Source organism: Amphiura filiformis, chromosome 3 (assembly GCF_039555335.1).
Source record: "Amphiura filiformis chromosome 3, Afil_fr2py, whole genome shotgun sequence".
In the NCBI taxonomy this organism is placed as follows: Eukaryota; Metazoa; Echinodermata; class Ophiuroidea; order Amphilepidida; family Amphiuridae; genus Amphiura; species Amphiura filiformis.
Genome location: NC_092630.1, coordinates 53,400,223 through 53,416,661, shown reverse-complemented (window position 1 = coordinate 53,416,661; position 16,439 = coordinate 53,400,223). Strand labels below are relative to the sequence as shown.

General features: G+C 36.6%; 2 protein-coding genes across 2 annotated transcripts in view; both read left to right on the top strand.

Moving 5' to 3' along the window:
- The first annotated feature begins 457 nt into the window (after positions 1-457).
- On the top strand, positions 458-9,874 carry LOC140147324 (uncharacterized). Its single transcript, XM_072169102.1, has 5 exons — positions 458-568; positions 7,271-7,428; positions 8,321-8,428; positions 8,862-9,035; positions 9,818-9,874. The coding sequence occupies exons 2-5, from the start codon at positions 7,309-7,311 to the stop codon at positions 9,872-9,874; spliced, it is 459 nt and encodes a 152-aa protein (XP_072025203.1). The 5' UTR covers positions 458-568; positions 7,271-7,308.
- Positions 9,822-16,439, top strand: part of LOC140148721 (DENN domain-containing protein 3-like) — a 24,342-nt gene continuing 17,724 nt past the window's right edge. The window contains exons 1-9 of the mRNA XM_072170765.1: positions 9,822-9,942; positions 10,420-10,589; positions 11,221-11,329; positions 12,424-12,618; positions 13,391-13,531; positions 14,268-14,377; positions 14,860-15,018; positions 15,723-15,819; positions 16,254-16,387. Coding sequence (XP_072026866.1) covers positions 10,420-10,589; positions 11,221-11,329; positions 12,424-12,618; positions 13,391-13,531; positions 14,268-14,377; positions 14,860-15,018; positions 15,723-15,819; positions 16,254-16,387 — 1,115 coding nt within the window. The 5' untranslated portion in view covers positions 9,822-9,942. The remainder of the gene's footprint in view (positions 9,943-10,419; positions 10,590-11,220; positions 11,330-12,423; positions 12,619-13,390; positions 13,532-14,267; positions 14,378-14,859; positions 15,019-15,722; positions 15,820-16,253; positions 16,388-16,439) is intronic.

The window sequence follows — 16,439 nt, the reverse complement described above, 5'->3', positions numbered from 1 at the left end:
TTATTAAAACGTGTTTTTTTACCAAAACCAAAACCCAAAAATGTTTTGTGTTTGCCGGGATGGCCTTTCAGACCTTCACATTAAAATGTAGATTACTTGGTAGCTTTATATTATAAATGGTCAATGATTTAACATAAAAGTTGTTATTAGGCCTATTATCATTATTTATAACATTGTGATGATTTTTCATTATTATTAGGCCCTACAAAATTTTATTTAATTTCAACTTGTAATATTTTATAATTATTTAATTTTTATTCCATAAAGATTTACATGTATGCGCACACGTTAAACTTGGTCAATTTCGCACAGTGGTCCTCTGGGGACAATTGCCTATCGATTGGATTGATCATGGATATAAACGTATTGGTGATGTCATAAGCTTAACTTTGGTGGACAATAGAATAACCATTGATTGACAAGGTTACCCCTGCGTCCCCTAGCCGCTTGTGTCAAACATCGGATCGGAGCGCTGCTGACGAAAAAGGAAATCGATCGCGGGGCCGTAGCATACTGAAATCTTATAAGTCGGAGGATTCCAATCCACAGAGCCCGCCACAGAGCCCAGGTTTGTATTCGTTTTGGTTAAATATGTTTATAAAAGAGTAATTTTCCTACCAAGAAACAAATGCTCGGCGGTTTTTATATTTGTGCAATTAATGATTAGTGTGTGTAAGCTTACTGAAAATTCCAGTAAATCAGTAAGCTTAAATTTTATAAAATGCACATTGGATTTTGCTTTGTCTAGCTAGGCTATCCATGAATTTGCTCACCGACACCGATAACTTCACTTCACTTCACATAATAATAATAATAATAAAAGAGATTTATATAGCGCATCATACAAAAGTCTCGATGCGCTTTACAGAGCACACATACATAAAAGTAAACACAAAATATCAGTGAACAAAAATCCTTAAAGAATATACCTAAAAATACAAACTACATTATTAGGCTACACCAAGCATCCCTCACAAGGAATGGAGAACAAATAAGAACGAGCAAAGGGTCCCAAACCAAGTGAAAGACGCATGGTAGCAAAACATATGCATACAATAAGCAATATAAGGCCCTTCACAATTAATTCTTAGTTTCCTGTTTCATTGTTGAAAACCAGGGATGAGGCGACTTTTAATTATTAATTATTAATTATCTTTTATTTTCTTTATTTTAAAATAAGTGGTCGCAACCTACATCAAGTCATTTTGACAAGGAGCATGCATTTAATTATTTTACTAAGTACTATGTTTGATTTTATACATAGTAATGGTACAATTAGGTTCTATGTTTATTCATCATTATAGATGATATGATCAAAGTCAGAAAGTAGCAAATGGTAGTCATTAAAAGTTCTTTTTAAAGAGAAAATCCAAAATATAAATAAAATAATTAAATATTTTGCAATTCTCTACTTTGGACGCGGGCGGGAAACAGGAAACTAAGAATCAATTGTAATTGGCCTAAACAAAAACCTTATTATATTACAGTCCATTATAGCAAAAACAAAGTTCAACATGATCAATATAAAAACATAATAATTATTAAATGGCGAATAAGATCAAAACAAACAGAGCGAGAAATATTTCAGCATGGAATTACAGCAATATGATGGTGGCACAGCACCCTGCTGAGGGGAGAGGTTGCCAGCACGTCACCCTCAGCTAGAAACATATACATGTAGTAAGTAAAGCAGCACAAATTAATAACAAGATATTAAATTCGCGAAATACGGGGTGGCACAACACCCTGCTGAGGGAGAGGTTGCCAGCACGTCACCCTCAGCTAGAAACATAATAAATAAAGCAGCACGAATTAATAACAAGATATGTAAAATCGTGAAATACGGGTGGCACAACACCCTGCTGAGGGGAGAGGTTACCAGCACATCACCCTCAGCAATAACAAACATGATAATACAATTAAAAAGGAGTTGGCGAGACCTGCGGCGAGAACAACATTTGCCGATTATTAAAACGCGATACGGGGTGGCACAGCACCCTGCTGAGGGGAGAGGTTACTAGCACGTCACCCTCAGCAAGAACAACAGAGAGAATATTTATAAGAATAGTTGACGAAAAATAGCGATAACTATCAGGCGATAAATAATACACGAAATGGGGTGGCACAACACCTTGCTGAGGGGAGAGGTTTCTAGCACATCACCCTCAGCAAATTGAAACATAATATATAACAAAAAAAATCACAGATGAATCAAACAATGAAAAGATGCGTCTTCAGAAGTCGCTTGAAAGAGTGCAGTGAGTTAGCAGAACGAATGCTATGTGGCAGGGTGTTCCAAAGAAACAGTGCAGCGAACGCGAATGATCTTTCCCCATAATATTTGGTAGATGGACGACATGTGACTGAGAGAAGCGATTTAGAAGATGAACGAAGTTTGCGACTAGGATTGTAGTGCGAGATGAACTCTGAGATGTACAGAGGAGAAAGTTGATTTTGAGCCTTGAAGGTCATGAGATGAATCTTGTAGATTATCCGCTGTTGGACAGGGAGCCAGTGAAGTGCCTGTAGAATAGGAGTAATGTGCTGATACTTGGAGGTGCGAGTGACGAGCCGGGCTGCAGTGTTTTGAACTCGTTGCAACTTGGAGATATAGCTATCCGGAAGGCCGTATAATAAAGAGTTGCAGGAGTCGATCCTTGATGTAACAAATGCATGAACTAATCTCGCTGTGCAGACCTCGTCAAGATAGTATCTGATTTGACCAATTCTACGTTGCAACTAGGGCTGATTTACAGATGCTGTCGATGTGCTCTTTCATACAAAAGTGGGAATCCATTACAGCGCCTAGATTGCGCGCACCACTTGAAGGATTGATCACGGAATCCCGATTACAAGCGATATGTTTGTAGCAGGTCTGTTCGAGAAGCGGAAGTGACATGGATGAGTTCGGTCTTGGCATCGTTATGACCAATTTATTTGCAACGCCCATGATCTCACATCCGCAATGCAGTTTTCCATCACTTCAATAGCCTGAGCTCGATCATCAGGGTGGAAACACATATATAGTTGTGTATCGTCTGCATACACCATAGTATACACACCATGTGCTGATATAAGATAGGGGCACTGTACATTGTGAAAAGTAACGGGCCAGCGACCGATCCCTGCGGTACTCCGGAGGATCCGGGGTGGGGAGCCCCAGCCCAGTAGGCATGGGTTGTACAAAAAATTGTGAAAATATGGCAAACCTTATAAAAACATGGACCACAAATTGCATGTACATTTGTTTATCATGAATGATATCATCCTGGATTGGAAAATAGATCAACTGTAACAAAAAATGATTAGACATTTTGGTCGGTAAACATCATAAACATGAGTAAGAATAGATTTAATCTTTCCCTAGAGAAGTCCATTTTAGAGGGCTGAGCTTTCGGAACTCTAGCGAGTGCCATCTTACTCGAGATTTCTAGCGTCAAATTTGCACACGATAGTTACGCATTCGATGCTAGAGTACGTTGCTACCGTTTTTCGGTCGGACAGCGGTGCAACTTTTTGCACCGGAGGTTATTTATTCTGTTAATGTTGAAATTTGGATGAAAGTTATTGAGCAAGATTTGCCTATTTTGGATAAATAAAATTTTGCTGAAGTGTAATTTTAGCAACATTTTTGATGCAATCGCCTGTTGTGATCGGCTGTGTTTACTTCTAAACTCCCATTGCTTTACACGGTGTCATGCTTCAGCGAATCCGACTAGATTTTGAATGCAATGGTCGCTAGCCTAGAATGTGAAGCTATCGGTGAGCAAATTCTTGGCTAGAGTTCTTGAGCAAGTGCCATCTTCAGTGCAATAAACGTAATGATGCGCCTTAATCATGCCCTTTTAAATATGACACACTAGCATGACTAGGGTCATGTTTTTTATACTGGGCACCTAAAAAGGGTGGCTCTGTTGCATTCTTACTCATCAAGACATGTTTACATGTATGTTGTTTATTTATTTGATGTTTATTATGAGCTTGTCTGGTACTATTTTGTTCCTTAGACATTGGCCTTTCAATTTCTGAAACAAAAATTTATGATTTTCATTTGTACTAATTACTGCAACTCGTTCAGGCTAATTAGTCAGGGGTGGCTCATGTGATGGAGGATCATGTGGTGGAGGATCACAATGCTGTACAATGGTGATCCTCCGCCACATGATCTTCAATAAACATTATTGATGGATTTCTATTTTCTACTTGTTTTTGTACTTGATCTCGGCTAAATGATATCATGTTTGGCATTCATTGCCTCAGTATTTGATAATTAGACAATTAAAATTTACTAATTACTTGTTGCTACACTAATAAAGTTCATTGACCTCTATGCATTTGAATAGGGATTTAATGTAGGGAACATTCAAAAGGGTGCTACGGGCAAACAAAACATGGTAAAAGGCTCAAATTTCTTAAGCAGACCTTGGTTGTGATCCTCTTTACTTTAGTAAACTAAAAACTAGTAAAACATAGAAGGTTTGCGACAAATCTGAAAGAGTGCCCTCACACTCAATTTTGGTCCAAAAGTCAATTTTTACAAAAAAAGCGCTTTGTCGAATTCTTTTTTAACTTTCAAAACTGGATTGTTGAGCTTATTTTACATCTAGTTACATACCTCAATCATGAAAATTTGCATTTCCAGTGCCAAATAAGGTATGTTTTGAAGAAATTTATATAAATATAGATAGATTTTTGACAACCCTGTATCTACATTTTGAATTACTTGACCGCCATAAGTTCCATATGACTGGGTGGGCAATTAAGTTAGCTATTTTAAACATTTGTCAAATTTTTACATTATCGATGTACGTCGGGGGTGACACCCTAACTGAATTAATATTTTCATCCTTATTTTGCTTGTTACACCCTGTATATTTTATGGGCCACCCTGTATAATGACTCCCATTGTTTCGTTTCTGAAATCATCCGAGTATATGCTCTCAGAATATATACTTTAATTGGGTTCTAATGTTAACTTTTGAAGTTATAGTACCAAACCTGTAAAAACATGTGATTCGCTTGAAAAATACACATGCAACGCAATTGGTGCCCAACATAAAAAACATGACCCTAGGTGAAAGTTCTGTCAATAGACATGTCAATTTACTTAAGACCTCCAGTTTCAAATTTGTAAAGATTGCCCATGGGTATTTTGAACTGTCCAAACTGAAGTCTTTTGTTGAAGTGCAATTTCAGCAACATTTTTGATGTGATCATCCGTCTGAATCGGGCTGTGTGTACTGAACTTCCATTGCTTTACACGGTGTCATGCTTCAGCAAATCCGACTAGATTTCGATTCTACATGTAGTGGTCTTTAGCCTCAAATGTGAGCAAATTCATAGCTTCTCAAGCAAATATCATTGTGATTGACATAAAGTGTCAAGAGGGGGTGTCAATATGATTGACAGGAAATGTCAGTGAATCAATAAGGGAACTTCCTGTATAGAACAACAAGGGTTTTATTACATGTAACTTGGTCACAGATCTTTCCAGTGATGCCAACGCCGCGCCTTAGGCGCACAATTGGGCTACTTGGCGATCACTTGCCGCTACTCAAAAAAGCATGCCGCTACTTGTCTAAAATTGGGCTACTTTTGCCAGTCTCAGGCATGGCACTAATTTGATGTATATTTCTTTCAATTTAGCCGATTTATAAAGGTTTTGAGACTTTGAAGCTCCAAATTGAAATTACAATGGGTTTTGTGACCATTTATTGATCGGTCAGTAAACTTCCCAGTAAGTACCGGAAGTTTAAAAGTCAAGTGCTTTTCCGCCCAATTGGGTGTTTTGCATTCTAAATTCGGTTAAATCCGCCCAAATATCCGTGATCGGCTGTGTTTACTTCTAAACTCCCATTGCTTTACACGGTGTCATGCTTCAGCGAATCCAACTAGATTTTGAATGCAATGGTCGCTAGCCTAGAATGTGAAGCTATCGGTGAGCAAATTCTTGGCTAGAGTTCTTGAGCAAGTGCCATCTTCAGTGCAATAAACGTAATGATGCGCCTTAATCATGCCCTTTTAAATATGACACACTAGCATGACTAGGGTCATGTTTTTTATACTGGGCACCTAAAAAGGGTGGCTCTGTTGCATTCTTACTCATCATTTTTGTCTCAGCTTATGTTGTGAAAATATAAGACAAGTACTCTACAGTCAAATTTAAAGAGTTTTTGAGTAAAACTGGGCCCAGTTTTATTTGCCAGTCCCCCCATAGTTTCTAGAGCTTGATCTTTCCAATATCTGTGGCTCCACAGTTAAGAGGCTAAGTGGTTTTCTTTCATTTTACCTCATTATTTCAGCTTAAAATAATGAGAAAACTTCCTTGACAATTGTATTTATTATGTAATAATTTTGGGCAAAGATTGAAAAAAATTAATCAAATTAAAATTTGACCAAAACCATACATTATGGCTTTTGCTTTTACCTTATAAATTACCTTAATTCTGATGCATACATGTAACCTTACACTTTTATAAGCACTCTAGCTTTGAATTTGCACACAATACATGTAGTTTCGCATTTGAGACTACAATCCATTGCTATCATTTTTCGGAAGATCAGTAACAGTGTAGACATTTTTGCAATGCATATTAAATGTGACTGGACGCGGCGAATCAGCCGTAAAGTCGGTCCCGGTCAATTTTGTTTTATTTTGTGTTTAGAAAATATATACCATAAGCTTTAAAATGGTATATCATTTGACTTCAAACGATATCCAAAAGCGGTGTTATGATTTGTTGAACTCTGTTCCTTCGACAAGATTGTATTTTTTATCAGTTCTACATGTGTCTCTTTTTCTACATTTCTGGTAATAAATATCCAACAGTCATAATTGACGGTCATTTCAAATCATCCCCAAGTCAACGAGGTTCAGAAATATCCTCTCATTGTTCATTGTTGATTATACATACTTAGACAAAATACAATGCTTTGTTATCTACCACTTGAACAGGATTTGACAGGATTTAGCCAAAGCAAACAAAGACAAGAACTATTCTATAGAAATAGGTAGAAGCTTATTATCCTCTTCAGCAGTAGTATTATTGATTGATTTAAACAGCGTTTGATAAAATACTTGTCGCAACGAATTGATACACCTATGAATACGACCTTCACATACCTTTTACACTTTAACTCAGAATACAATTTGCCGAGTTTACGGCTGATTCGCCGCGTCCACTCACAAATATTCTGTTGATGTTTAAATTTGGATGAAAGATATTTTGAAATATAATGAAATATTTAACCTATATATTTTATACCACAGGCTCATATGACACCATCAGTAGAATTGCATTACGACACATGATGAGTTTGTCAGACAGTAAGATATCCAAGCTACCAAACAGCTTGATAGAGATGTGTGTGGTCGTTGGTATGGATGATGACACAGGGCTGAAATACAGCAGAAGGTCTCATGCACAGGTAAATTACATGGATATTATTCCCATTGGTAGAAATAAGGCTGGCTTTTAGACGAAACGTCATAAAAAATTGACAAGAATTTGTAGATTTCCAGACCTGGGTTTCAGACCTAATGTACAGGAAATGTACACATTTTGATCTACTTCCAACACTGCTAAACTTTTAAACCTTAATGGGTCAATTTCAAAATTTGAGTTACGACTCATCAAAAGTGGTACGGGCCTGTAGATTTGAGATTGTTTGCTTATTTCTACTATGAGAAGATAATGCGAGCCACCTATATACAACACCATGCAAAAACATGCAAAAAGTAAAATTATAACATTTCAAAAATGTAAATATCCTCGTGTATCATGTATTGATCTTTGATTATATGTCTTGCATCCTTGTTCATTACAGGGGATAAATACCGTATTTCGTCAAATAGTCGCCCCCTCAAATAAACACCCCACCACTTTTTTCAACCAAGATGTTTCAAAAATGCCGATATTTCCATGCTATCTTGTGTAGTAAGCTTACCAAGTTGTCCACATGGTCGCTAATATCATCAATAATTGGCGAAAATCTGGATTGGAAACCCGGAAGAGAACCAGAAGTCAGTGTTTCTAGTTCATAGTTTGTCATTTTAGTGTGAGTTTTAAGTTTACCTAATGATTTTAACGGGAATTATCGTTCTAAAATTGACCTTGAATAAACGCCCCCTTTGGGAAAATGTAACGCCCCCGGGGGCGTTTATTTGACGAAATACGGTAAGAAAATTTTGAAGCAAATAAATATTAATAGCCAATCAATGACAAAGTATGACACAATGACATGATTTTATCCTACATCATATAAAAGTCAAGAATAGCATGATATAAAAGTCATCTTTGTTTTTTGTGTTTGATTGTAGCCAGATAGAGGCGATGGCATAGGGGAAATATTTCGACAACCTATGGAACCTTCAGTACTTGCTGTTATCTCTAATCAGTTGGCATATTTTCCACAATCAAAAGTACAGGTAAGCTCAGCGTTCGAAATAAGCGCCGGCCACTGGCCATTGGCCCATAACTTTTTGGCCGGGCCGGTAACTTTCCTGACTAGCAGTACTAGTTGCTGGCAAAATTACTCACGATTTAGGGACAAAAGCTGTGAGTTGCAAACCGCAATGCCCAACGAATAACGAAAACCCACTATGGTTTCCAAGATTGTCTGGTTCCCAGTACTTAGTTAAACTGCCTATGGGTAATATAGGTACACAGTCTGTAGCACAGACTACAAATGACAGAGTGTTATGCGTTGGCTTTACTAACTATGCACAATCCTGGAACCTATGTATGGGATGGGAGTGGTTGTACTGATATAATACATGTAGACCAGGAATGATTGTTGACTCTTTTTAAACAATACAATATTCCTACCATTTTACTGTATCATCTGTTGCCTCATTTCAGGTTGATCCATTTTATCCTCCAATAGCGGCAGTAACTACACCAATGTCACCAGCATCTTCACAAGGATTCGCACCTCATGCCATGCGTTCTACCACCCAGACGCTTATCAGTCACAGCCAGACGCTTATCAATCAAACCGAGAGCTCTTCCATTTCCTCATACCCAGCTTCCCAGGTGAGTCAGGGGTATTGTACAGATGGTATTTTAACCCCCTGATCTACATGTAACATTGCCTCTGATTGGTCAATTACATGATATCTTCACTTTAATCACCAATCAGAATGGAGCTTCACCCCAATTTTTTTGTGTGGCAAAATTATTCTAACAATGCTGCTGATTGGCACAATTGATAATGAAAACTTCTTTTTGACCAATAAGCAGGTAGTTCTCATGGGGTTAATAATGTTGATCCTGGGGCTTCTCTACCAAAAGTCAGATTGACTGAAATACCTTACCACAGTACAATATGCTGGTTCTAACAGTGTGGTGTGTTTCCAGTGTGCATTATGCAAAAGTTTGGCAGCAAATTATGATAGATGTGTTCTTTCATACTGTCAATAAAACTACTTCTGTTGCCCATGGTAATCGTGAAAGCAGGTGATGATGAAAGCAGATGATACTATTATGGTTCGAGAATCTCCTTGTTTGTTTTGCAAGTCTGTTCAAATTATGTGGTATCAAAAAATTGCCATCTAGAATTAATGGTACAGGCAAGATTTTTTTTTATTTTAGAACCAAAACATTTTTGATCAGGATACACATTGATGTTCAAAACTTCAGAATGAGCACAAATCTTAACAAAATGTTGTGCATACAGAATTTGCTACTTCAAATGCAGGAACTTCTTTGAGTTATTTTCCTTTCAGACTGCTTGATGGGGGGTCACTCACCTGTACTACCACCACCTTTCTGGCTTAACCTTTGATCTGTTATAATTGTGTTGTGTATGTATGTAGGTGATTGCTTTGTTCAAGAGACAAGACCCGAAGACCATTTACACTCTGTCGTGTTGACTAGCATCAGTGGACGTCGCTCCTATGCAGTGTGTCTTATAACTCACAGACAGTACTCAGTTAAACAGGTAGGTTGAGTCATGTAGTACTTACCATTCAAAATTAAAAAGTTGGCCTGGGATGCCTGTCTTTGCCCTGCATGCCATCAAAGCAGCTTGTATGAGTAATCAAGGAAGCAACAAATAGTAAGATCCATGTAAATGTGTTTACTTGTAGTCTTGTACAGTGACATCTTTTATGATACCTGATGGATAAACCCGTGATGGAGGAAACAAAACTACAGGTCAACTACTGTTTTCTATAACATTAACAGGTTATTAAAAACTAACAACGAATCACTTGTCCAAGATGCCAAAATTATGACCACATTTCCACACACAAAAACCAGCCTCATAAGGTTTAATTCAGGGTATCATGAATTTGCTGTACATAAGCACATTAATGTGAACAATCAGAAAAGATCAACTTAAAATTTCATATAAATAAATCATACATTTGTCATGTAACAGTGAACTTATGCCAATTTATTCCTCGTATATTTTCAGATGCCTGGTGGAGGAGGCTTGTGTCTGGTGGAATGTCCATCATCTACAACAACAGTACGCCAAACAGATAGTGATGAAAGCAATGATAAACTGTTATGTTGGGTGCCTACATGTATAGTTTTGATATCACAACAGCCTTATTTCACTTTGCTTAAAGAATGTCTATCAACGTAAGTATATCCTAACCTACGGAGAGATTATGTAACTATTAAGCCTTTCATTTTATTGCAGTTGAGGTAATGGATTTCCTATGATCTTTTGACTGAAAGGAAGATTGTTCCCTAGATTTAATGGGGGAGTAGCCTTTTCTTTGATCTTCAATTGTGCTTTCATCTTTACCTTCCATTGCGCTATTCCAGTTGAAAACCACATACCCCCTATGGAAGATATGACCTAAATCTATCACACAGAGGGTGTAGATTTCGAATGGAGTCACCCATTCAGGTAACCCCATTGAAATTCACACCCCCTGTGTGGAAGATTATGGTCATGCCTTCCATAGGGGTGTATGGAATGGATATCAACTGGAATAAACCATTGAGGTCAGTATAATTTACTTGAGCCTGCTCCAATACGACCCAAGATTTTTTCTCATGGATCAACTGTTCAATATTTTTAACTTCTTTCTACACAATAAATTCAGTTGCTCATGTTCCAATAGTAGTTCTTGTAACTTTGAAACTTCATTGCTAATATTTTAATTCTAAGGTCTTGTTTCACTAAGCTCTAGTATGTTGCTAAATATTTCTTGAATGGTAAGCAAAATTGATTTGAAAATGTTGTTGATCTATTTGATTTCAGCTTAATACCTCAACTCAAAGATAAGCCATACACCTTATTCCATGTACTGAAAGAATTTACTCTACAGCTGACGATGGTGCCCATTCCTCCTGCAGGACCAGTCAGTATAGTGAGTATCTCATGACAGGTGTTTATGTGTCAATGAGCTATGCCATTTGATGTATACCATACCCCTGTGGAATAGTTAAGGGTAGACACGGTATTGTTGGTTGAAGCAACCAAAATAAAATGGATTTTCATTGTCTAAATTAATATATTATTGAAACAAAAAACAACACTTTGATGTTTTGCAAAAGTTCATTCTACAAATCATATACTTTGAAAACTTGTTTGATTTATTGTTGTTAATGAGTTACGTATGTTTTACAAAAGTGTTGTTGTTTCAGCCCTTTTTACAACATAATTCAAGAACCACAGGACCTACAAAGGTATATCTGTGATATTTGAATTCTTGTATATGCTCGCTATGAAATGATCAATACAATTTTTGCCAAAGCTCACTACATTCACAAGATGCTGTGAACTACCAAATCGCAACAGTTTAAAATAGTTGCTAATCTATTAGCTTCCATGGAGGGAGTGTGTTTTTCAAATGGAATTGGCTTGGGTTAACTATTTTAAACCCCATACTCCCCCTATATATGGCTTTACCTTTATCTTCCACTACTGGAGTGATGAGTATTTCAAATGGAAGTTACCCAATTGTTTATTCATTTTGAAATCCATACTCCCTCTGTGGACAACGTAAGCTAAATCTTCCACAGGAGGGGTGTGGATTTCAAATCACAATGTAATGGAAAAAAACTGAATGAATTTGTGTAAATGTGGGGTTTCAACATCTTTACTGTCACATATATAAGTAGGTATGTGTAAAACATTCAATATTTCTTATCAATGAATGATTTTTAGAATCCTTATTTATTCAACTCTTTCTAAATGAATATCGCCTCGATAAATAAGAATTATTCCTATAATGGACATAGACCATCTAGACCTTTTCATGCAAACTATCAGATACAGTGACACATCTATGACTTTGGCAGCTAGACATGTAAGGGATAAGAGAATTGTCCAAGCAAGATAAAACTGCACCCAACAAGAGACAGTGTGGAAATGTCCAAGCAAGATTAAACTGCATCCAACAAAGATAAAGCTGACAGTGCAATACCCTTTTGCAATTGAAACTGTTTACTTTCTTTTCAGAATTTCTTACTTGGAGAAGTACTGACTGTGCACCCACCAGAGCACCCAGACAAACCTGTAGTGGATATTACTCTGCACTTGCCATTCTTACTCTTCAGTGTTGACCAAATCTTGCAAATTGTTGCTTGTATCCTCACCCAGCAGCGCATTGTATTCTTATCACATGATTTTGCTCTCATCACACCAATAATTGAGGTACGGTGATGCATTCTAGAATTTTTAGAATTTCTAAAAGTGATGCCGTTGTCAATAATGAGCAATTGATTGTTGAGTGATTAGTGCTTTTCTTCATTTATTAACAAAAATATGATTTGGTATTTTTTTAATAGTGTTAAAATGTAGGATTGAACACATTATTTGGAATATACAAGTGGATATTCATACAAAGTGGTAGATAAAATAATAGAATAGTTTAACTTTAACACTACACTATTTTTCGCTCACCTGGAATATTTTCACTAGTTCGATTAGCGTCTTCAGCAGATGGTGATGCTGTGAGGGATATTCCGATTGTAGACAAGATATCATCACGGCATCACCATCTGCTGAAGACGCTAGTTTAACTAGTGAAAATGTTCCAGGTGAGCGAAAAATAGTGTAGTGTTGAAGTTAAACTATTCTATTATTATTTGCAATGTTGTTTAATAGGATGAAAATGTAAAATTTTGAAAAGATAAAGATTTTTCATGAATCATTCTTGAACCAAAGGATATATATGAAATTTTGAAAGATATTACAAAACTTATGAAACAATTTTTGAAAACCAAGCATGCATTATCATTTTTATCATTTTAGAATAATTATTCATCTATGTTTCTGACTTTCTGAATAGATTTAGAATTTTTCCATGCAGATTAAAACTGTGTTTTATGTTTGATTTAGATACCAAGAATTTGAATCAAGAGTAATTTTCTCAGCTAAATGAATAAACATAAAGCATCTGTGTGATATGATATTTTGCTTGCAGTGTTTCATGATGTACATCTTGCCATTCAAATGGCCTTTTGTCTATGTACCTGTTGTATGGAATGCAATGCTTGATCTGTTAGAAGCCCCTGGATGTTATATCATGGGATGTAGCTCAGCACACAGGCTTAGAATAGCACAGGTAGGTCCATACAGATATGGGGGCACAACACTAAATCCTTCAGCATTTGGTGTAACTTTGTATAGTTCCGGTAAAAAATAGCGCCTGGGCGAAATATATCAGCCTCTATAGGGTACTGAATTTAAGTGAATCGTGCTTGTTTTTATGAAAACAATAGAGTGGGACCTCAACATTAAAAATCTGTTCCAAAAATGTTTCAAAACGATTGTGAATTAGTGACAGGCTATTGGAATAATATCAAGGCCGGAACTGGTTAGGAGGCGAAATTATCGGCTGAAATTTGTGAGGGCGCTGTTCAGGTGCCCGTAGCTCAAAAGTTCGACTGAAGGGACCCCCAAAAAAATAATTTTTATTAAATTTCAGACTTTATACTTTTAGAAAATCCATACGACATTTTCTCAACTTTAGGCAAAAGGGTAGAAAAACAAATTTACTTTCTTGTGTTTTCACGTGTAATGGGACGTTTATTTAGTGGTGTGCCGGCTGTGCCCCCATATGACTTGTAAATTTTCTAGCATTTATGTAGTTGGAAGAGTGTCCTAGAATTTCACCAAATTAATCTGTTATAAAATGGAGTAATCATTTCAAATAACATTGAATCAATTACCTCAGCAATGCCATGGTTGTCAGCTGTTTCGGAAAAACCATTGTTGGCAGTTGCAAAGTGTAGTATCACTTAAAAACTTACCTCAATAAAAATAAGGGAACTTATGTGTTGTATTAATTTCCTGTACAGATTGAAGGTTTAGTGATGGTGGACTTAGATCGGGGACAAGTACAGGTATGTGACACAGTGAAAGCATTGCCTTCAATACCAACTCGAGCAGCAGAGGACTTCAAAGAAAAGTGAGTCATTTGATTAAAAAAATAGTATGTTAAAGATGTCTTAAGAGACTTGCATTTGGACTCAGAGGGTGATATACCCCTTCTAAGATATAATTTATGATATTGAAGTTGACCCCAGATTTACAAGTCATTTGATGAAGAAAATAGTATGTTAAAGATGTCTGGAAAGACTTGCATTTGGAATCAATTGAGGGTGATACACTGCTGCCAAGATATAACTTACGATATTGTACAAGAATTTGGCCCCAGATTTACAAGTCATTTGATTAAGAAAACAGTATGTTAAAGATGTCTTGAAAGACTTGCATTTGGACTCAATGGAGGTGATACACCCCTGCAAAGATATAACTTTATTGTACACAAATTTGGCCCCAGATTTACAAAATAATCCAGCAAGCGACAGATAAGAATCAGTTTAGATACAGTAAATAGTTACCATGTATAGTACATTGAGGCTCATCATTGTTTCATTATCCTCTCAGGTTTCAGCAAATCAGGACAGGTTGTTTTGACATTGCCATGCTGAGTCGTCCTGTAGCTGCATCATTTGAAGCAGAGAAAGCCAGGCGTGAGAAACTTCAAAGAGCTTTCCAAAGAGATATCACAGATTTATTCCTGGAGCTCTTGGTTATTGTATTCAGGTAAGATAAGAGGTATTGATCAAGTAAAAGATTGCGGGATTTCTGGATTCTCTGCTTTTATGTCTATTGTATCATTTACTATTGTATTGTGTTACTATTGTATTGTGTTCAGACCTAAATATGCTGCTTAGGTTGCATAAAAACATGGGCAAAATGAGCTGTTTCAGTTGAAATCCATACAGTTTCAATAACACAATTAAGCTATAACACATTTTTAATGCAAAATAGGTAATTTTAAGCACAATTTTCTCATGGAACTCTCACAGTGAAAAGACATTATTATCAATTAAGAATATACATTGTAAGGTTGAATCCCGAATGATTAAAATTTAACATATGATGACCTGAGACTTTTGTTTGTTTTAAACTTATGTGTAAAGACCACAATTATTTGACAGTGAACCCTTTTTTGGGGGGACAAGATAGGAGCACACTGGCTGGGTGGGTAAATTGATGTGCAGCGGATGAATAGGGGGAGCTTTTCATCAACAGTAATAATGGTAGGAAACATGTCATTTCTGCATGTTACTCTAAAATTTGCACATTTTGGCTATACATGTTGTTACCCATTCAGGTAACCCCATCTGAAATTCACACTCCCTGTGTGGAAGAATTAAGGTCATGTCTTCCATTTATGGATTTCAACAGGAATACACTATTGCAGATGCAAAATTAATTATAATATATTGCATGTTTGTTCGCAGAGACACAAGTGAATACATAAACACAGAGTTACGAGTGTTCAAGCAAGAAGATTTCTTGTCAAGCAGAGCTAAGGAAGACAGAGAGTTCTATAAACAGGTTAGTAGAGCGGGTGGTTGCATTGTTACACAAATATCAAGAGGAACCCTTTAGAGGTTAAAATTAGCTTTGCCAATATTTGATTACATAGCTCTGTTTCTCCCTTTTCACTTTTGAAACAAATGTATTCACCCAAAAATACTATTACTGGTTACTCTGGCCCCAAATCTGGGCAAATTACTGCAGTCTAGTGCCATGTTCCTTGAAGCCGCTATTGTCAAAACCGGTTTGTATTAAAAATTGGAGGGATGATTTTGATCACAAAGAACTAAGGTTTAGACTTATAATTAGCACTGAGTAAAAGATGTAATTATGTTGGTAATTGAGATTATGAATAGCATAGACTTTGCTGGACTTTGCTGCAATCCATAGATAGTTGGTGTGAATCAAGATGTTAGTGAATGGTCTTTTTTGTGCATCAACTTTTCTTGAAGGTGCTTCACACTGAGCTGTTCAAGCAGTTCAAAGAAGACAGATTAGATCAAAAGAAAGATTACTACACTCAGATGGAGAAGAGATCTCACAGACTAAGTGTTATTGGTGGTGGTTCCTCAGGAGAGTTGTCAAGGTATGTGGATAATTAATGATATGACGGAATACTTCATAAGTGGTTATTTTTG

Coding starts and splice junctions, on each gene's coding strand:
- LOC140147324 (XM_072169102.1), top strand. CDS start 7,309: ATGATGAGTTTGTCAGACAGTAAGATATCCAAGCTACCAAACAGCTTG. Junction 7,429..8,320: donor GCAGAAGGTCTCATGCACAG/GTAAATTACATG, acceptor GTTTGATTGTAG/CCAGATAGAGGCGATGGCAT. Junction 8,429..8,861: donor TTCCACAATCAAAAGTACAG/GTAAGCTCAGCG, acceptor GCCTCATTTCAG/GTTGATCCATTTTATCCTCC.